Source organism: Nerophis lumbriciformis, linkage group LG01, assembly GCF_033978685.3.
Source record: "Nerophis lumbriciformis linkage group LG01, RoL_Nlum_v2.1, whole genome shotgun sequence".
Taxonomy (NCBI): Eukaryota; Metazoa; Chordata; class Actinopteri; order Syngnathiformes; family Syngnathidae; genus Nerophis; species Nerophis lumbriciformis.
Window position 1 is genome coordinate 36181989 of NC_084548.2, and position 23169 is coordinate 36205157.

Here is a 23169-nt window from a genome sequence, read left to right on the forward strand (position 1 = left end):
TATCCCCTGTTAAAGTTTACTGCCACAGCTGTGATACTTTCCAAAATCCGTATCCTTTGTCACTTCCAAGAGGCTTTTTGAATGGGCAGCGTGAAGCAGTGTGTCGTCTCGCCCTCAGGATGGGCAGACGTGAGGAGGACAGCAGAGGTGCAGTGAACACCGGGGACCGCTCCAACCTCGGCTGTCCGAAAGACCCTCCCAGGCCGGGCGGGTTGGAGGACGCAGACATGGAGGCGGCTGGCCGGCCACACATGGAGGTGAAGAAGCACCAGCACAAACACAACTTGAAACACCGCTATGAGCTGATGGAGACGCTGGGGAAGGGCGCCTATGGCAAAGTGAAGAAGGCGGTGGAGAGAGCCAGCCTGAAGACTGTGAGTGTTTGAACAGATATGTTATCATTACACTGACGAAACAATAGTTATTTTTTTTAAGGAAGAATAACCATGAATGATAGAAATGTACCACAAAACATTTTTGTTTGTCACATATAACACAAAGCCAATGTTTTCTTCAAATAGCTTGATATACAGTTGGGATAGTTTTAGCATCCTTTATACACACAATGTATCCCTTCAATTTTGGACTTATTTTGTATATTCCGAAGAAACTGTATACATTTGATTTTGGTATCCATCCATCCGTTTTCTACCGCTTGTCCCTTTTTTGGGGTTGGAATTTTCTACTGTTTTTAAGGCCCCTCTGCAAAAAAGCTAGTCAAAGATCATCTCTATTTAACAGCACTCTAGTGCAGTGGTTCTCAAATGGGGGTACGCGTACCCCTGGGGGTATTTGAAGGTATGCCAAGGGGTACGTGAGATATTTTTTTTAATATTCTAAAAATAGCAACAATCCTTTATAAATATATTTATTGAATGATACTTCAACAAAATATCAATGTAAGTTCATAAACTCAGTGAAGCACAAACTCAGGTTTCTCACTAAAATGTCTGTCAAAAAGAACTGTGAAAAGAAATGCAACAATGCAATATTCAGTGTTGACAGCTAGATTTTTTGTGGACATGTTCCATAAATATTGATGTTAAAGATTTCTTTTTTTGTGAAGAAATGTATAGAATTAAGGTCATGAATCCAGATGGATCTCTATTACATTCCCCAAAGAGGGCACTTTAAGTTGATGATTACTTCTATGTGTAGAAATCTTTATTTATAATTATAAAATATTGTAACTGTCTAAAAGGAGAGGACTTAAAAGTGTGCTTTGAGGAACGCCTCAGTTATGTAAATCACAAGAGTACTGGCTAGCGAGGTTAAAATGTCAATGCAAGGATCTGCCAATGTGTTTACAGTGGTCCAAGTTCCTCTATACAACAGAAGCACTGTAGTGTTTTCAAATATTTGCAGCAAAAACGCTTGTCCCTCAAGTTTTGAAATGAACTCGGGCCGGATTTGGCACATATATTTTTTTTTATATCAAATCAAATCTGCTGCTATTACAACATCAGAAAATTATGTGAATGACAATTAATGTTCTATTCATGTTAACCTTATTGATATATGTGTTATTGTGTTACAGATTAAGTACATGAATTGGACAAATATGTTGGATTAAATAAACTCTGTTTCTTCCTACTCCTTTTTGGACAAGTTGAAATGTGAAATTGGAAATATGTGATGTTCCACATTGTAATTGTATGCTTGTTCAAAATGAATTAATACCATACCTTAGATTTATGTCAGACACATAAAAATGAAATATTCATACAAACACAAATGTGTTAACCACATTTTTGCTGGAATTTAATTCAAATAATATTCTTGTAGAAATATTCATTTTGAACTCGAAACCGGGCAGCACGGTGGAACAGGGGTTAGTGCATGTACCTCACAATACAAAGGTCCTGAGTAGTCCTGGGTTCAATACCGGGCTCAGGATCTTTCTGTGTGGAGTTTGCATGTTCTCCCCGTGACTGCGTGGGTTCCCTCCGGGTACTCCAGCTTCCTCCCGCTGCCAAAGACATGCACCTGGGGATAGGTTGATTGGCAACACTAAACTGGCCCTAGTGTGTGAATGTGACTGTGAATGTTGTCTGTCTATCTGTGTTGGCCTTGTGATGAGGTGGCGACTTGTCCAGGGTGTACCCCGCCTTCCGCCCGAATGCAGCTGAGATAGGCTCTAGCACCCCCCGCGACCCCAAAAGGGACAAGCGGTAGAAAATGGATGGATGGATGGAACTCGAAACCCAATTTTACGCGAGTACAAGCAAAATTTTTGAGGTGGTACTACAGTTCAAGAATCCAATTGTATTCCTCTTTCTCGGGTGTGTCAAAATCGTTTTCATTAGGGGCCACATTGCAGTTATGGCTGCTCCCAGGGGGCCGCTTTTTTCAGTGATTATGTATAAATTATAATGTATAATTGTCTCAATATGTTATTACACAATTCGCTATGGATTTGATTATCCCATTTTTTTTTTACGTACAAATTGATGGATAACGTACTTGCTTTCAAAATCATAAGTCAGGACAGTGCTTTCTTGATTACAGTATTTTCTGGTATGCCCTCACGCCACAGGAAGAAGAAAATATTTTGCACCCCCACCATGCTCTCCACCACAACAATAAATAGTAGCATTTGTCTATAAGTACACCTCTGCATAACATTGTATCTTTATTAACATTAAAGAAAACAACACATTTGTTCCACATCTCCCGCCGCAGTCACAATGAAGCCAAGCGCTCGACATATTCTTTGTCATATACGGCAAAAAAAAGCATGTTCCCTGAGGTCACATGTGCCTCCCCATTGCATCGCACAGCGCCACCTCAGAGGGGACCACCCCACTATTTGAGAAGGACCGAGTCAGAGGAGAAGCACTTTATTCTAACAAACATGTTTGGAATATATATTAATAATACTGTGTTGCAACTTTTCCAACAAGAGCTTCATATTAAAAAGTATGCGGGGGCCATTTTGATATATAAATGTTATATTAAAAAAATGTTAAAAAGAGACATTACATATGTTTAAAGACAAAACTTAGTATCAGCTTTGTGTTATAGGTGACGAGGTGTACTATTAATAATTATTACACAGGTAAAAAAAAACAAAAAATGTGAAACATTTTTTAAAAGCGCAAAAAAAGTAATTAATACATAGTCACTTATAACACGAAAGCTGACCCCTAGCCACAGTGTTCAAAGCACAGGAAAAAAGTATTGTCTTATAGTCAGAAATTTACTGGCTTTCGCCGGCCACCTAAAATAATGTGACGGGCCAAACACGTGTACGCAATCGACCCCAAAATGTAATCAATCATTCTGGAACTTATACTTTTGTCTTGTATCCTTGTAGCCTTTGATAAACTACAGTCATTTACACAACAGTTATTATGGTGTCCAATAATTATTTTGTCTCTGGTGTACATTAGTGCAATGTTCCTTTAGGCAACATACCGGTATACTCCCAACCACATCCCATTCTCTTTGAGTGTATCAAATATATGTGAGTGTTTGTGTTTGTGAGCTCATGGTTACAATGCTGCTCTTGCTTCCTGTGCTACCAGGCTGAGATGCCTGTGGACTGACTCACTCAGCACTTGAACAATGGGATACAGTTTTCCACAATAGGCCTCCCTCACAATGGACACACACATATTACATTTTAATAACCAGGCTAAACACAAAATATGGTGGCAGATTACTTAGATGTCTGTACAAAGACAGACCTTAATCTGTTTGCTGTGATCCAAACACAAAGAGAAAGAAACTCCATCCGCCCCAAATGCCTTTCTGTGTCTTTAGTAAATAAACATACTGTGACAGGGATTATGCTTTGTGTGCAGAGACCGTTGGAAGTAAAACTGGAGCAATTTCCCCGGCTAGGGCAGAGAATGCAAGTGGTGGGAAGTCCATTGATGGAGGCCTAAAGAATCCGCACTAGGACTGCGTGTATGAGTAATGGAGAGTGGGGCAAATCGTTTTGGCAGGGCATGGGTAAACGCTGAATTCCTTGCACCAGCATAGGGCACATGCCAAGGATTCTTTGCAACAAAACAGACATTAGTTTTGGAAACAAGACAGAGAGTGTTGTTCTTTGATAGTGACCACATGGGGATAGAAGATAACTATTGGTCATCTAATTTCAAATTGTTCTTACAGATAGACTGAAGAACATCTTGCAGACCTGCTGAATCAGGGTGTCCAAAGTGCGGCCTGTGGGTCGTTTATGATCCGCATTAAATGTTTTAATGTCCCCTGGCACATTTTTAAATTGTATTACTAAAAAAAAACTTGAATGAAACAAAAGAGCAAACAGGTGTAATGTAACGTAAAAACATATAATGTTAAATCTAATTGTCACAACAGCTCATGACAGGTTGGACTTGTGTGTATTGTTTTCCTGTGTTTTGTTATTTAGTTCCTGTCCAGCACTCATACTTTTCATGCATTTCCTGTTTGTCTCCACTGTCAGCCACTTTACCTCTGCCTGAGCGGTGTCCCCCTAAACTGTCTCCTGATTACACATGTCACACATACATGGTTGTTATTCACATGTCTTTTTAGGACAGCAATGTTTGTCAGGCGGCGCTGGTTCATTGTTCTCTGTTTCCTGTTCCCCTCTACTTGTAAGTTGTATGCCTCTGCCTTGGTTCCTTAATGGCTTTCTGTTCATTTAGTTTTTTGACTCACTTGTGGACCTTTGTTTCTTTGAAGCTGGTGCTATCTTATTAACATTATTAAGATATTATTTTACCTGCACGCCGCCTCTTGTCTCTGCATCCTGAGGTTACATATGACACTAATAATAGTCTGCATTTTTTTTTCTATTAAAAAAAATCTACATATTGCATTGGTTTTGAAAATGAAACATATCAGAATGTCCCTAATTCTTGGATTTTTTTAGGAGATAAAAAGTTAGGACACTTCTTTTTTAGATAGTATTATGCATTCATATTGTATTCTTCTGTAATAGTGCACCAATACAGCTTGTCCACTGTGTCCCTGATTTAGTCATGTCCTTTGAACAATGCAGAGGAATATCTTATCACGTCTGCATGACAAACACAAACTGTATACAATATCAGCTAAGGTTTCCCACTTGTTTAGTTGCAGGCTGTGATCTCATATGCCACACGTTATTTGAATGAACAATGATATATTGTTAGTTGGAGGAACACAGTACTTTTCCAGGTCACACTTAGAGATGACACATATGTCACACATTTCTCTCCGCATGAGTGAGGTCATATACACGGACACACTTGTCACTTGAAAAAAATGCATCTTGATGCCCAGAAATAGGTTTCTTACTCTGTTCTGTGCTTTCCTAATCCTATATTCTCCTAATACCACAAGCTTCCTACAAAGTCCCCCATCACCATTTGTGCGTTATATTGCTTTCTTCACATAGCCGATGCACCCAGCAGTATTTGGGTCAGGAAAAGATGCACGCGCAAGTAAGCAAGCGTCCACATGATGATGCCCCCCGCCCTCCAAGCCTCACCACTCGCCATCTCTTCTCTATATCAGCCAACGAATACTTTTTGGCTAATCTTTGACACACCCTCCAAAATAATCCCCTCATTTAATAAGGATGCATCATCAGTCTCCTGTAAAGAGGATGCTTAAGCCCCACACATTAAGAAATAACTATGAAATCCGTTTGAAAAAGGTAACATGCTCAGGAGTGTGTTTGCATGGTTGCATAACTGTAGGGGGTAATGGAGCATGTGCATTGTCATCATCAAACTTTATTTATATAGCACTTTTTATACACAGGCAAGTGGCAAAACAAAAAGTGCTGTACAAAAAATATAGAAGAGAAGAAAACAAACACACAAACACTCACATCACTATTGACAATAACAAACCAAAAACAAAACATGGCATGGCACTGGGGATTTGAGGAAAAACGCCACCTTTGAGGCATCCACACTAGAGAATAACTAAAATTAACGACATCTAAAAAGTAGTATAAAACATATGATAAAATAAATATACAAATAAAATATAAGTAATATAAATATTACGTTAATAAACACATAACATTGAGAGAATAATAGTAATATTAATGATTAATAATATTAATTTATTTAATTCACAATAAAATAATTTAAAACAACATAAGAGTTTAAGATGATCAGTAAAAAGCCTGATTAAAAAGGTGTTGTCTTTGGCCATTTTTTAAAAATAATTTCAACGGTCTCTACAGTCCTGAGACTCTCTGGCAAGCTGTTCTACAAGTCGGGGCCATAGTAGCTAAATGCCACCTCGCCGTGGGTCTGGTATTTGGTAAAGCTAAAAGCTAGTGCCAGGGACCTCAGGATCCGCAATTGTTGATACGGTAAAAGCAAGTCAGAGAGATAAGAAGGTGCAAGGCCATTAAGACAATTAAAAACTAATAATAAAACTTTAAAATAGACCCTGAAGCAGATGATTTTGTATCTCAGAATGTCTCATAAATGTTTACTTTTAGCTTAGAATGCATAGCTGTGACCCCAAAGAAAACGCCTGCTCACCCATGAGAGACTTGTGTAGTTAGGATGTCTCTCGTGTAGTGATGGGCAGTAACAAACTAAATGTAGCAAAGCTAAGTAGCTTAACTATATTTTCCAGTAGCTTGGTGGTAGCTTCACTACTTTTTGAAAGAGTAGCAATTCTTGTAGCTTAGCTATTGTTAGACTAAGTTAGCGAGGTCGCTTACATCAAAGCTGCAAGCTACAAAGGGAGAAAATGGACTGCGAATCCAGGCCTATTTTCTGCACAATCATCATTAGTTTCTAGTATTTAGTTCTATTTCCTGTCCAGCGCTCTTATTTATATTTCCATTTTGTGTTTGCCTCCTTTTTGCCACTACCTCTCCTGTCTCAGCGCTGGCTCCCTCACCTGTTCCTGATTGGCAATTCGGACACATCTGTTCCTGTTTGCCAATCAGAATGCTTTTTATGCCAGCTCTGTCCTGGCAATTCGGACACATCTGTTCCTGTTTGCCAATCAGAATGCTTTTTATGCCAGCTCTGTCCTCAGGACGGGGCTGGATCATTGTGTGTTTTGCTTTGCACCTAAATGTACATAGAATTCCCAATGCTTCCTGTGCACTTCCCTGCTGTAGTACTTCTTACGTTTTGTTAATAAACAAATTTTACCTGTACTTTGCCTGCCGTCTCTGCATCCTAGGGTCACATCCAACAACGCCACACCAAAACATAACAACCCATGAATGAATCAAAACTAAATATTTTATTTTAGCTCTGCGAAGACAGGATGTCATTAAAATGTATGTGTTCATAATGACAGTATTACTTCTATTTAGTTTCTAAATGGACTGGCCATATATGGAGGTACACTATCCAAAGAGCTTTAGGGGCTCATGCTGGGTAGTCTGTTTAGGGGTTGCGTGTGTTCCCTGGTGGGGGGTTAAATTGGTGTACAATGAGTGCTCGGGATGAGTGTAAACCACACAGCTGTCCACCTCCCCCACTTTAGTGTTATCACGTTCTCCATCCAGTCTTTTAAACCCACATAATCATACCTAATACACAGAAATTGTAATTGTGTACAGTACTGAATGTGTACTACAGCCATTTAATGCTTTGTCTGTGTTTGTGTGTGTGTTCAGCTAATGGATGATTGCACTTATGACTCCAATAGAAAATGAATTAACTAATTGGTTTGAACTTTAGTTCTAAAAACAAAATGTGGTGAATTCATCAATTTATTTATTTTTGATAATTTTGGTTAACACATTGTATTACACTTGCTGTTTTTGATGCTGTGTACTTAAAAGTAGATTACGGTAAATTAATTAGGATTTATATTTCAGGTGGCCATCAAGTCCATCCGTAAGGATCACATCACAGACGACTTGGACAGAATTCACATCCAGAGAGAGATTGAGATTACTTCGTCGCTCAAGCACCCGAACATCATACGCTTCCACGAGGGTAGGGACAAAATCTTATAATCACATTATTATATATTTTCAAGTATGCCCATGTAAAGGAGGCCAGCCAGTGTGGCTGGGCCTTGTGTACGCTGGTAAAGCTCAGGCTTTTAATTCGGTAGCTAGCACGTTCGTCTCTCATGCCAAACATCCCAGGTTGGAGTCCCAGGCGGAACAGAAAAGCAGTGACTGAACCAGGCGGTTTACATTACACCCACACTAACAGTTGCAAGGTTTTCGATATGTTCAAAAGATATCACAACATAAACACTGTAAAATATATGATACAGTACAATAAATACCAGTATCAATTAGTACTTCCATATATAATGGAAGAACCATTATAAATAGGAATGTACATCGAGTACCGGTATTTTGGGTCGGTCCAGGACTACCGTTAAGATTCTGGACAAGTGATACAGCTATTGGCATTTTTTTTATGCAGCCAGTGGCAACTTTCCAATCCTCTTGGCGACATTTTTTTAATAAACAGCTACTAGCGACAAATCTAGCGACTTTTTCTGGAGGTATTGGAGACTTTTTTGTGTCTTGGAGACTTTTTGTGTCTTGGAGACTTTGAGGTGAAAGCACCCTAATGCAACTGATCGTCGTAACACTGTCATGTTCACGTTAGGTGCCGCTGCGAAGCATCAAAAAAAGACACGCATAGGATCTGATAATCAGCTTGGAATAATCCCAAATAAGGAAACAACAGCACACAAACGTTTGTCACACAAGAATATTTCCTCCTCAAAAGTCCATCAAAGTTATGCACGCTAATGAGAGTTTGAAGTGAATGTACTTTACTTAGGATCGCCACTACCGTGCTTTATCAACCTTCCTTTTAGCGATCCAGTAAACCCATAGGCCAATGTTAATCCACTCAAAAAAGTAAAAAATTTAAGTAAAACAATAATCCATAAAGTTGCTCAGAAGCAAGATGCATCCGCTGACAGGTCTCCAGCCGCCGTCTGACGTCACTCTATCGCGCCATGTTTGCGTGGCATCAAAACACACCTTGCTTAAATCCACAACCACCTAACATGCAAAATGACTGTATTGATATATATAATATATTTTATATGATAAATCATGTTAAAGGTATGTGCTCTGATCATGAATGCCATAAATAAATATTATTTCCTGCTGAGTTTCCTTGTAATGAATAGAAAAACAGTTATGGATCTGTGTGGTGTTTACAAGATGATGACTACATTGCACCTTGCACTGCAAACACAGTTAACTTGTTTAAGATTTGTGAGATCTGAGCCGAGGATGTCGTTGTGGCTTTTGCAACCCTTTGAATCATTTGTGATTAAGGGCTATATAAGTAAACGTTGATGGATTGATTGATTAAAAAGCAGGTGTTTATAAAATACTTCCCTGCTGTGAGATGTTACATGATGTTGTTGGTGTACAACCTCCTGTGCTACTAAAATGCTAATGAAAAAAATCTTTATTTACACCAATAAGGAATATCGATATTGATATTTGTATCGCTAAAATCCCAACAATATACATACCTAATTATGAATATTGATGTATTTTTAAAAATGTTTAAATACTTTTACATTGCCGTTATGATTCATTTCAATCTCTCACTCAAAACTGGTGCACCACGGTGGGAGTGATTAGCGCTAGTGCCTCACAGCAAGGAGGTCTGGGTTCGATTTCCGGGTCATTGTCTTCGTATGTTCTTCTTGTGGGTTCTCTCCGGGTACTCTGGCTTCCTCTACCTCCAAAGACATGCACCTGGGGATAGGTTGAAATCTGATTAATCACACTTTTGAATTCTGTTTGCAGTAAATTACTTGCTTGCATAATTTAAATTGACATTAAAAAAGACCCCAATATTTTGACACAAATACAATTTCGATGTCAGATTATCATACCCAAACAAGTTTTGAATCTTTTTCTTGAATGCACATCATTTATTCATTCAAAAGTTGGTAGCAGATTTAAGGGACGGCGTGGCGCAGTGGAAGAGTGGCCGTGCGCGACCCGAGGGTCCCCGGTTCAATCCCCACCTAGTACCAACCTCGTCATGTCCGTTGTGTCCTGAGCAAGACACTTCACCCTTGCTCCTGATGGGTGCTGGTTAGCGCCTTGCATGGCAGCTCCCTCCATCAGTGTGTGAATGTGTGTGTGAATGGGTAAATGTGGAAGTAGTGTCAAAGCGCTTTGAGTACCTTGAAGGTAGAAAAGCGCTATACAAGTACAAATCATTTATTTATTTATCTACAGTCCCGTTGTGTGTATTTTGAAGTGAAATTTACCAGCGAGCACACCAGTAGGAGTGTCCTCACACATGTTTGCATTGGTGTATGCATTGACCTGGTCACTGACTGTACAACAACCCACGCCACCTTCCAGGTTACCATCCACAGTGAGGGTAAAGGAGCATGTGAAATCAAAATAAAGTGTCTGATTAATCAGGGTGAATACATTATTAAAGCAATGATTTTGTGTGATTAATTGCAACACTTTCATTTGGAAAGCCCTATTTAAAACGCATGACAAGATAATAGTCAAGATTATTTGTTAATTATAGGTCTTAGTTTGTATGCAGTTGGCAGCATTTGTCTTTTTTGAAGATGTATGCGTTCAGTATGTACATGCTGGACCCATGAGATCACCTTGCAGTTTAATTGCCAGTGAGGGACCAGTGATGATCAATGCATGATGATGTTACGGTAGATCTTAAAGATGACCAAAAATAACACACACTGCAAGTTTTTAGGTTAGGTTAGTTGTCAAGTTATAAGAAAAGTGAATCCTTTAAATGTCAATAAATAGTTTGTTCTAGTAGAGTCATATTGATTCAGACCCTCATTTTTGATGGCCTTTGCAGTTTTATTTCCTCACAAGCAGAGTTGCCTCTAAATGTGTCCGCTGTGTCAATGCAGTGTTCGAGAGCCGGGATAAAATTGTCATCGTGATGGAGTACGCCAGTAATGGAGAGCTATACGATTACATCCTGGAGAAGAGGAAACTTACAGAAACAGAAGCCAGAAGCATCTTCCGGCAAATCACATCAGCTGTCCACTACTGCCACAAGGTTCACACACACACACACACACAAACATCCCACACACACACACACGCACGCACACACACACACACACACACGCACGCACGCACACACACACACACACACACACACACACACACACACACACACACACACACACACACACACACACACACACGCACACGCACACGCACACGCACACGCACACACACACACAGGGAACACAATGAATGCATGTGTCCTTGCACGCTGTAATTTAATATGTTCGGCACAAGCTGAATTGCACGCAGCTCAATTATTCAACCATGCAACCATACAGTACCACTAAATCTGCTAAATCCTGATCCTAATACTGCGGAAAAACTTGACTTTGGATCTCTTTGGGTTAAGAGAGCATTAGGCTGAGATTTTATGCGTACACTAACACATTGAACTAGCACATTTTTATAATGAGCTTTAGTTCTACTGGCATAGGCCTGGTAAATGAAGGGGTTCTTCCTTTGGTTTGTAATATTGTTTACATGACATCAGCGCCTATGCCTGAAAAGGAATCTGAGCAGAAACGTATAAATCCTACTAATCTACAAGTGTATTGTTGTGAAAGTGTGAGTCATTTTAACAGCTTTGGTTCTTCATGAAACCCTCGCATTGGAGGATTTTCTTTTCCTTGTGCACTGAACGAGTTGCCCCAAAATAGAATGGAACACATGAATGAATTATTGAATGTGCCGCTCAGCTATGCAGGGCGCATGGAAGGATTATTAAAGGCTCTGTGCATGAGTGAAAATAATTCAGTGTCAATTGCTTGCTTTCTTTTTATTTTGGTACCTTAGACATTTTTTTCTCCGGTTGTCTTTGTCTTATTTTGGGCAGACCATTATGTGAGGTCATTGTTTTTTTTTACTTACACTTAAGTCACAATCTACAAGTCCTGCTCAAGGCCTTCTGTTTTGTTCATCACATGATCGTGCAGCACAATGCTTAAGAGGAATGACAGTGGTTTTAAAAGATGTGAAATCTGGCAAACTTCAGGAGGCCTTTCACTGTTATATTTGCATGCTGAAAGGAACCTGATGGGTGCGGCACCTTATGTGTGGTCTCTTGCAGAATGGCGTTGTGCATCGAGACCTCAAGCTGGAGAACATTCTTTTGAATGAAGATCTGACCGTAAAGGTGTGTAAATGCAGTACGAGTGCTTAAACTAGATGATGAGAGTGGAATGTATTATGATTTCATGAGAATGGGTCATATTTATTAATTATTTATCAGCTCTATTACATGCTGACCGATACATTTAGGTTGTTGAGCTCAGTACAAGTTTCAAGGCTAAAACACAAAGAACTTATTTTCTGCCTTATTATTTCTTTCCATTTATGGCAGCTGTGAGAATGCAAGAAATCTACTGACAATCGCAGTAATCAACGTGTTCCAACATAAATCAGACGCGTGTGCTGACTGCTCAGCTAGTTTTCATTGTTTCCTAACCTCGGGTGCAACACACTAGCTATTAAACAGCAGCGCTCTGCAAGAAATGACCAAGACTGTGCTATGCATGTCTATGTTTTGTTTGCACTATATACAGTATGCTTAATGGAAGGTTGGAGGTTAAACACAAACATACAAACTTGGTAATATCAGACTTGAGTCAGCTTTGTACTCAGAGATTACTTTATAATCAAACAAAATATTAAATATCCCAATATTTAAAATACAGTATGCATTACTTAAAAAATAATTGGGAATACTGAACTATTCCAGTTGAAAGTTGTAATTGATAACATCCTTGTCGACAAAATAAGATATAAATAATCATCAGTAACTTAAATTGTTAGCCTTTTGAAGATTTTTATTGTGGTTTGGTTGTGTGTAAAACCTCCATGAGTCCGTACTACTTTTGGGTAGACCTCACAAGAGGTGACAGATGTTCGGTGTGGAAGTTTTAATGTGTATTATAGTGCCAAACTAAACTACTTTAAAAAATACTCTACTGTATGCTACACAGTACATGGGGTGATTTACAAAACTCAAAACCAGTGAAGTTGGCACGTTGTGTAAATCGTAAATAAAAACAGAATACAATGAATTGCAAATCCTTTTCAACCTAAATTCAATTGAATAGACTGCAAAGACAATATACTTAATGTTCGAACTTGTAAACTTTGTTATTTTTTTGCAAATATTAGCTCATTTGGAATTCGATGCCTGCAACATGTTTCAAAAATGACAAGTGGCAAAAAAGACTGAGAAAGTTGAGAAATGCTCATTAAACACTTATTTGGAACATCCCACAGGTGAACAGGCTAATTGAGAACAGGTGGGTGCCATGATTGGGTATAAAAGCAGCTTCCATTAAATGCTCAGTCATTCACAAACAAGGATGGGCGAGGGTCACCACTTTGTGAACAAATGCGTTAGCAAATTGTCCAACAGTTTAAGAACAACATTTCTCAACGAGCTATTGCAAGGAATTTAGGGATTTCACCATCTACGGTTCGTAATATCATCAAAACGTTCAGAAAATCTAGAGAAGTCGCTGCATGTAAACAGCATGCCCGTGACCTTTGATCCCTCAGGCGGTATTGCATCAAAAACCGACATCAGTGTGTAAAGGATATCACCACACGGGCTCAGGAACACTTCAGAAAACCACTGTCAGTAACTACAGTTCATTGCTACATCTTTAAGTGCAAGTTAAAAATCTACTATGGAAAGCGAAAGCCATTTATCAACAACACCCAGAAACGCCGCCGGCTTCGCTGTGCTCGAGCTTATCTAAGATGGACTGATGCAAATTGGAAAAGTGGTCTGACAAGTCCATATTTTAAATAGTTTTTGGAAAATGTGGACATTGTGTCCTCCGGACCAAAGAGGAAAAGAACCATCCGGACTGTTATAGGCGCAAAGTTCAAAAGCCAGCAAATGCGTGAGCAGATTGTCGAACAGTTTAAGAACAACATTTCTCAACCTGCTATTGCAAGGAATTTATGAAGTTCACCATCTACGGTCCGCAATATCATCAAAAGGTTCAGAGAATCTGGAAAAATCACTTCAAGGCCGAAAACCAACATTGAATGCCTGTGACCTTCGATCCCTCGGGCGGTACTGCATGAAAAACCGACATCAGTGTGTAAAGGATATCACCACATGGGCTCAGGAACACTTCAGAAAACCACTGTCAGTAAGAACAGTTTGTCGCTACATTTGTAAGTGCAAGTTATGCAAAGCAAAAGCCATTTATCAACAACACCCAGAAACGCCAAAACATCATTTTATGTGGTTTGCCAAGTCATTTAAAGTGGACCGCCAAGTCATTTCATGTGGTCCACCACGTCATTTATGGTGGTCCACCACATCATTTTATTTGGCCCGCAACGTCATTTACGTGGCCCTTCATGTCATTTTATGCGATCCGCCATGTCGTTTAATGTGGCCCGCCACGTTATTTTATGTGATCTGCCACATTATTTTACGTGGCCTGCCACATTATTTTTTAGCTAGTGAAAAGCTAAAAATATTAAAGGACTTTTTGGCCTAAAGTATTTCTTCTTTCAATTTTGACAGAAAAATGTGCTACACTATTACACCAAAATATCTTCTTGTCACCTTGACTTATGATTTCAAAACAAGTTATTCATCCATCTGTTAGTAAATCATATAATAATCAAAAACAGTTGCCTAAGTAAATTGTGTACCAAGGCTATCATGTGTTCATTTTCATATATTTTGCTGTCACAAGCAGCCCTGTGGGAGCAGCTACAATTGCGTTGTGACCCTCAATAAAAGTTTCACACTCCTGCACTATTATAAATAAATAAATATTAAATATGCTTATCTGCAAATGTCTGTGTAAACAATCACTATAGTATGTTTAAAAACATACATTACAACATCTGTAGTTGCTTGGATACATTTTTGCAGAATAAAAGCCACAAGTGACGTGTCGGATCTATTCACGGTTGTTGTGAGCTATAAAGTGTCATCCTTCAACCTGCCTGCAATTATTGAATTTTTATTACCAGCTGAGACACTGATAGCGTGTAAGTGTGTGCATGTTAATAATCTCTACAGATAAAGAGGAGCCTCAGTATGTTTGTGTACGGCCTGCAGTGAGAGATTGTTCCATGACGTGACTGTGAGCAGTCAAACATCTTTGGCTCTCCTCTCCTTACATAAACTCAGCATGCCTCCTTTATAAAAGTGTCAGTTTCAAGTTCAGATATTTATCCTAAATAGAACAATTTCCCTTGTGGATCAATAAAGTTTGCCTAAGTCTAAGTCTAAGTCTAAATAGATCCTGACATTCCAGGAGTAGAGTGATATTATACTAAAGTAGCATGATTTTTAATTAATTTACAGTAATTCCATTACCCTGGCTCACTTTGCAGCTCGCTGACTTTGGGCTTTCCAGTCAGTACCATAGAGGCACTCTGCTGCAGACCTACTGTGGAAGTCCACTGTATGCCTCCCCAGAGATAGTGACTGGACTGCCCTATCAGGGACCAGAGGTGCGTCAGAAAACTTGAAGCATCTTCACACATTTAACTTCAACAAACCTAAATGATCATAGCAGTGATTTTGTAAAGTCCTGTTTAATGAGTTGTACTTTTTGCACGTGTTCTTCAGGTGGACTGCTGGGCGCTGGGCGTGCTGCTGTATGCGATGGTGTACAGCAGTATGCCCTTCGATGGAGCATGTCACTCTGCGCTTACAGAGCAGATATGCCGAGGTCGTTACCGAAGACCCAACCCCCCCTCAGGTGCACCTTACACTTCATTAGTTGTTGGTTTATTATTACTATGTCACTTTACTGTGACATAGTGTTTTATTATATCCTCCTGAGTACCAGAACATTTACCTTTCACAATACAAATTTGTAAGTCTGACAAAAGGAACAGACCAAAAACAGGTGACATTTATTCTCAGGAGGATATGATGTGGTTGTATAGCACATAGTAAATGTATAAACAAGCAAGAAAGGAAGAGGTCACAGTACGTCAAGGGAGATCTATTTTTACTTTTTGTGACTAACAATATATTTTTTCTTACCAAGCAATTTCGATTATAGCCAATTTGCTTGTCCTTAAGGGGATCTATAATGATTTTTGACTTTTGAATGGCATTACAATGTTGGATAGGGATGTAAATCTTACATTAGCGCATGATTCGATTTGATTCTGAAACGACTGGGTCGCATAGTGATGCGGGTGTGGTTCTCCCAAGGATGCAGACGGCTTTGGACACAGCTTGCAGGTACGAATATGATTTATTTAAAAATATAAATCATACGGTGGATAAACAAAAAGACATGCATGTAGCACAAAAGGCAAGAAACAAAAGGACTAGCGTGGGAGCTAGCAGGCAAAATGGCATAGCGTGAAAACTAGCAGCTAAGGAACATGAAATAATCGTCGTCATCAGTTGTATGGGAACAAACTATGAAGCCAGACAGAGTGAGGCCAGAGCAAAGACTAAATAGCCCTCTGATTAGCGCCCGGGCAACAGGTGCGTGTCCCGAACACTAACCAGAGGCAGGTGCGCACAATCTGCCGTCATGGCAACAGAAACAAACTAAACTCAAGGTGCTGAAAACACGTGACACAAACATAAACAAACTCTGATCCGGGCAGCGGATCGTAACAGTACCCCCCCCTTAAAGGACAGATTCCAGATGTCCCTTGACACTAAATAAAACTAGAACCCAAAAAACAAGAAATAGTTCGAGAGTCAAGGGAGGGTGGAGGGAGGATTTGGTGGTGGGTCGCCAGGCCACGTGTCCCCGAATCCACCGGGGAAGAGTCAGGTGGCGGCGGCGAGTGGAACGCCGCTGCCGTGAAGGTGAAGGGCGTGAAGGTGGGCGTGAGTGGCGCCAGAAGTTCAGCAGCCGGAGAGTTCTACGACTACGTCTCGGGTGTCGCTGCTGTTTGCGCCACTGGCGTCCATAAACAAACCTCCGAGAGCGCCGCTTGCGCAGCCAGACCACTCGAGGTCGCTGAGACGAAGACGAGGAGAGAGCAGACGTCGCCGTGGAAACAGGAGGAGCCGACGTCGCCGTGGAGGCAGGAGGAGCCGACGTCGCCGTGGAGGCAGGAGGAGCCGACGTCGCCGTGGAGGCAGGAGGAGCCGACGTCGCCGTGGAGGCAGGAGGAGCCGACGTCGCCGTGGAGGCAGGAGGAGCCGACTTCGCCGTGGAAGCAGGTGCAGGTTCTGGTACCAGCCGTGGAGCAGGTGCAGGTTCTGGTACCAGCCGTGGAGCCGGCGCAGGTTCTGGTACCAGCCGTGGAGCCGGCGCTGGTGTGGGTACCAGCCGTGGAGCCGGCGCTGGTGTGGGTACCAGCCTTGGAGCCGGCGCTGGTGTGGGAACCAGCCTTGGAGCCGGGACAGGGGTTGGTCTTGGAGTCGGTGCTGGTGTGAGAACCAGCCTTGGAACCGGCGCTGGTGTGAGAACCAGCCTTGGAGCCGGCGCTGGTGTGATTACCAGCCTTGGAGCCGGCGCTGGTGTGAGAACCAGCCTTGGAGCCGGCGCTGGTGTGAGAACCAGCCTTGGAGCCGGCGCTGGTGTGAGAACCAACCTTGGAGCCGGCGCTGGTGTGAGAACCAGCCTTGGAGCCGGCGCTGGTGTGAGAACCAGCCTTGGAGCCGGCGCTGGTGTGAGAACCAGCCTTGGAGCCGGCGCTGGTGTGGGAACCAGCCTTGGAGCCGGCGCTGGTGTGGGAACCAGCCTTGGAGCCGGCGCTGGTGTGGGTACCAGCCGTGGAGCCGGCGCTGGTGTGGGTACCAGCCGTGGAGCCGGCGCTGGTGTGGGTACCAGCCGTGGAGCCGGCGCTGGTGTGGGTACCAGCCGTGGAGCCGGCGCTGGTGTGGGTACCAGCCGTGGAGCCGGCGCTGGTGTGGGTACCAGCCGTGGAGCCGGCGCTGGTGTGGGTACCAGCCGTGGAGCCGGCGCTGGTGTGGGAACCAGCCGAGGAACTTGGCATGGTGGAGCTTGGCGTGGTGGAGGTACAGGAGACGAAGCTTGGTGTGTCAGCCGAGGTGCAGGAACAGGTGCTAGCCGAGGTGCAGCTGGAGGTGGCCTAGCCGGCGGTTGTGGCTTAGCAGGACGAAGGACTGGTGGCGGTGGCCATGCAGGAGGTTGCGGTTTAGCACGCCGAAAGACTGTTGGCGGTGGCCTTGCAGGAGGTTGCGGTTTAGCACGCCGAAAGACTGGTGGCGGTGGCCGTGCAGGGGGTTGCGGCTTAGCACGCCGAAAAACTGGTGGCGGTGGCCGTGCAGGAGGTTGCGGCTTAGCACACCGAAAAACTGGTGGCGGTGGCCGTGCAGGAGGTTGCGGCTTAGCACGCCGAAGTTGTGCCACCGCACTAGCACAGTTCCCAGTACTAGCCCCCCCCTCAAGACGCGGATACCAGACGCGCTCTTTGCGGTTTGGAACCGTCTTCAAGGGTGGGTGGGGGGAGGTAAGGAGGGGGGTATACTCCTCCTCTTTAAATTGTCCAAATTGTCTATTCTCACCCCCCACTTGAGATTGGGTGAGAGAACAGGGGGAGAAAATATGTGCAGTGGGCGGAGCAATAGTCACTGGGGGCGGAACCAAAGTCACTGGAGGTGGAGTTTGAAAATCAGAATGTGACTGACTAGACTTACACTTAATAAAAATGTCCTGATAATGTCTTATCTTAGAATGAAAGTCATTTGGTATTGGCTGACAGAAGGAATTAGAAGAGGGGAAAAAAAAAAGTCTTGTTCAATGATGTCATCAGAAGAGGGCGGAGTTACCTCTTCGGGAGGCGCCAATGAAATGACATCACTGTTGCAACTGTCCATGTGACTTACAGCCCAATCGGAGAATTTTTTGGCGAAGTGGTCGATGGGGTTGCCAAACATCTGAGGAGGGGGAGCTTGAGCTGCATGTAGCTTGCTTCGGTCCGGGGGAGGAGTTTGCAGGAGCGGCGCGTCTTGGCGGCGAGGGAAAGACCTCCTGGCCGGCTTCCGTCTTTGACGGCGCGCACGGTACTGCGGTGTAGCGGCGATGTCTTCCGACCAGAGGGAATCGATGGGGATAAGAGAGCCTCCAGGTCCCCACATGAGTTTCGACCTCTCCTCCGTCGAATAGCGAAGCGTCTCGGCTTCCATCGCTCGCAACACCATGAGCGTACCTTCGTCCAACTCCTCGTTAGCCAGTGCGGGAGAATTGTTTTCTGCTGGCTTCGTACTGAAACGACTGGGTCGCATAGTGATGCGGGTGTGGTTCTCCCAAGGATGCAGACGGCTTCGGACACAGCTTGCAGGTACGAATATGATTTATTTAAAAATATAAATCATACGGTGGATAAACAAAAAGACATGCATGTAGCACAAAAGGCAAGAAACAAAAGGACTAGCGTGGGAGCTAGCAGGCAAAATGGCATAGCGTGAAAACTAGCAGCTAAGGAACATGAAATAATCGTCGTCATCAGTTGTATGGGAACAAACTATGAAGCCAGACAGAGTGAGGCCAGAGCAAAGACTAAATAGCCCTCTGATTAGCGCCCGGGCAACAGGTGCGTGTCCCGAACACTAACCAGAGGCAGGTGCGCACAATCTGCCGTCATGGCAACAGAAACAAACTAAACTCAAGGTGCTGAAAACACGTGACACAAACATAAACAAACTCTGATCCGGGCAGCGGATCGTAACAGATTCAACGCAATTCTCGATGCAAACAGAATCTTGTGTAATATTAATTAGTCTAAAAACTACAATAAAACGGTTACAAGTTACAAAAGCTTCTCTTGTTTGCTGCCGTATACGCGCAGTGAGTAAGCAACATCAAGGATTTCCATTGCAATCTAAAGGTAACGCCCCCACAAACGAACATCTTGCAGACATCTACGCAGGTAGTGTGACAATGTGACTGTGGAGCAAAATGTATGCAAACTTTACAGCAAAGAATATCCAATACATATTATCTAGAGCACAAGGAAGTGTGTTAAATGTAGATTAAAATCATCATAGGTCCCCTTTAAGTAATGCTGTTCTAAAAAGAACAAACACTTCTTTCTTTTTTTAAATAACAAAAACAAACAAACAAACAAAAATTTGATTTTAAAATGAACAAAATAATCTGCCGACAAAACAAGAACATTTTACTTGTCCTGCCTAAAACAAGTAAAATAGCGTTTTGGCAAGTGAAAATGTCTTCTTTTGAGTGACATATTTTTAATGAACATTTGGGCTGACATTTAGAGAGTTTCATTTTGGAGATACCACTGTGTCACTGTACGGTGTATAGTGTGCCAGTGTGTGCATATCGTTTAGGGCAGGGGTCGGCAACCCGCGGCTCCGGAGCCGCATGCAGCTCTTTGATCACTCTGATGTGGCTCAGCTGCATACTTGCCGACCACCCCGATTTTTCCGGGAGGTTTCCGGATTTCAGTGCCTCTCCCGGAAATCTCCTGGGGCAAACATTCTCCGATTTTCACCCGGACAACAGTATTGAGGGCAAGCCGTGATGGCACTGCCTTTAACGTCCTCTACAACATGTCTTCGCGTCCGCTTTTACACCATGCTATCTGCGTGCCGGCCCCGTCACATGTAGTATGCGGCCTCTGCTTACACACGTAAGTGACTGCAAGGCATACTTGATCAACAGCCATACAGGTTACACTGAGGGTTGTGATATAAACAACTTTAACACTCTTACTAATATGCGCCACACTGTGAACCCACACTAAACAAGAATGACAAACACATTTCGGGAGAACATCCGCACTGTAACACAACATAAACACAACAGAACAAATACCCAGAATCCCATGTATCCCTAACTCTTCCAACCCCGCCCACCTCAACCGACGCATGGAGGGGGTGCGGGGGGGCGGAAGAGTTAGGGATGCATGGGATTCTGGGTATTTGTTCTGTTGTGTTTATGTTGTGTTACGGTGCGGATGTTCTCCCGAAATGTGTTTGTTATTCTTGTTTGGTGTGGGTTCACAGTGTGGCACATATTAGTAAGAGTGTTAAAGTTGTTTAAACGGGCACCCTCAGTGTGACCTGTATGGCTGTTGAACAAGTATGCCTTGCAGTCACTTATGTGTGTCTGCAGAAGCCGCATATAACATGTGACTGGGTTGGCAAGCTGTTAGTACAGGTTGTAGAGGTCGCTAAAGGCGGTGCCATCATAGCACGCCCTTATTATTGTTGTTAGGGTGAAAATCAGCAGACATTCGAGAGAATAGTTGCTCTGAAATTCGGGAGTCTCCCGGAAAAATTGGGAGGTTTGGCAAGTGTGATGCTGTCAAGCTGCATTCATATAAAACTCGCGGGCCGCACTAACATTACATTTTCATATTAAGGTGCGGGCCGCGTGTCTGAGACCCCTGGTTTATAAATAGCACAAAGCAAAAAAAAAAACGTTGTATGCAGTGTTATTTCATTTTAAATTTCAAAAAAGTTTTGTGGCTCCCATTGTTTTCTTTATTTTGTGAAACGGGTCAAAATGGCTCTTTGAGTGGTAAAGGTTTCCGACCCCTGGTTTAGGGTATGTGACAGTGCTGTTTATCTATTGTGCATTTTAATCATATAATTATTTATGTATTTTGCTGACGTACCGTTGACTTCCACCAGACGCCTGTGCTCTTATCGACTGGTTGTTGACAGTACGCGTGGATGAGAGGGCCACCATTGAGGATGTAGCCAACCACTGGTGGGTGAACTGGGGTTACGAGGAGAGTGTTTGTGACTGCACTTCAGCTGCACACCCGGATTGCCCCTCCCCCTTGCTGGCTCGCTACATTGACTGGCAGAATCGGGTTGTCAACAACATGACTGCTGACCCAGGGCCCTTTTCTTCTGAGTTCATCCGCCGTCCGCCCAATGCACATTACTTCAGCTTGCCTCTCAGGGCTGAGCGAGGAGGGGGAGGCGCAAGAGTGCGAGGAGGACCAGCCAGTGTAAGAAAGTCTCGCAAGGAGAACGCCATTCCCCCAAGTTCACAAGGAGCATGTGGTGGTGCAGTAGCTTCTTCCTCCACCTCCACCGTGGAAAGAAAGAAACCCAAAAGTATTCTCAAACCACAAATTAGTTTTGACTCTGTTTTGCACAGCCCGCCAAGAGAAAGTTCCCAGCTATTTTGTCAAACACATGCTGAGGTCCTCCTTTCCACCAGCTCGTTCAACCAGCCCTCCTCTAAAATGCCCAAGAAAGGTATACTTAAGAACCTATATGAAGGAGCCTTAGGTTATGACTCCTCCAGAGCAGGAGTCAAAGAAGGCGATGAGGGTGACTTGTTCTCCAACAAGCAGCCTACTTGTGTCCAGGCAGCAGATGAAAGTCCAACCTTGTATATCGAGGCAGTCAGAAGACGAAAGGGCATTCTCAAACGTAACGGCAAATTCTCACAAAGCCTGGACCTTCTGGACGGACACCACTTGTTGCCATCATCCGACCAAACGACATTCCCGGAAGCTCTGCAGCAGTTCCTCCAGGGCAAAGCGGGCGCTGATAGTCTCCAAAGTCGCCCATCCAGCGTGGTGAGCGAGGACAGTCTTTTCTCCAGCGACTCCTTCGACTTGCTGGACCTAAGCACACAATCAAATCAAAGGTTTTTTTCCCATGACGTGCACCACAGCACATGTAAATCAGCAGAGGACCTGAGAGCTGTGGCAGGAGAAAATGAAGGACATGAGTCCAAGAGTTGACGCTCCACAACCTGCTGATTTAAAGTCCAGCTGCACTTTCCTGGTCAAAATTGGTCGCCCATCTTTTAGAAGAGTTAACGAACTGCATTGTGGGTGTTTGTACAAAGTGATTACTGTACCGTTCGTGTAAAGCACTTTTGATGATAGAATAAATCACTGGCATTTTCATTGTGAGTTTCCAAAGATTGGACTCAAATACAGCATGTTTTTTTTGTGCTTACTTTTGTTTAGGCATTACACCTAATTCTGGTCTAAATGAACTTTGCACTGCAGTGCCATCTTATCTTATGAACAACTGAAATGTTTTGGTTTGACATCATTGTTTTTTTGTGAGAACATTCTTTTTAAACCAGTGCTATTCTACCATCCGTTAGGAAATGTCGCCATGCCGGCCCCCGTGTTAATTTCAAAACTGGAGAGACAAACATTTTTGCCGCAAATTCCTAAAAACACTCAAGTGCTCCTGTTGTATAGAGGAACTTGGACCACTGTAAACACATTGGTAGATCCTTGCATTGGCATTTTAACCTTACGAGCAGACATAGAACACTGGGGTCCAA

General features: G+C 42.8%; 1 protein-coding gene across 1 annotated transcript; it reads left to right on the forward strand.

Moving 5' to 3' along the window:
• Positions 1-22777, forward strand: LOC133619462 (NUAK family SNF1-like kinase 1). The gene is made up of 7 exons (XM_061980501.1): positions 1-374; positions 7787-7907; positions 10813-10964; positions 12045-12110; positions 15323-15442; positions 15561-15693; positions 21537-22777. The coding sequence occupies exons 1-7, from the start codon at positions 120-122 to the stop codon at positions 22607-22609; spliced, it is 1920 nt and encodes a 639-aa protein (XP_061836485.1). The 5' UTR covers positions 1-119; the 3' UTR covers positions 22610-22777.
• The last annotated feature ends 392 nt before the right edge of the window (positions 22778-23169 follow it).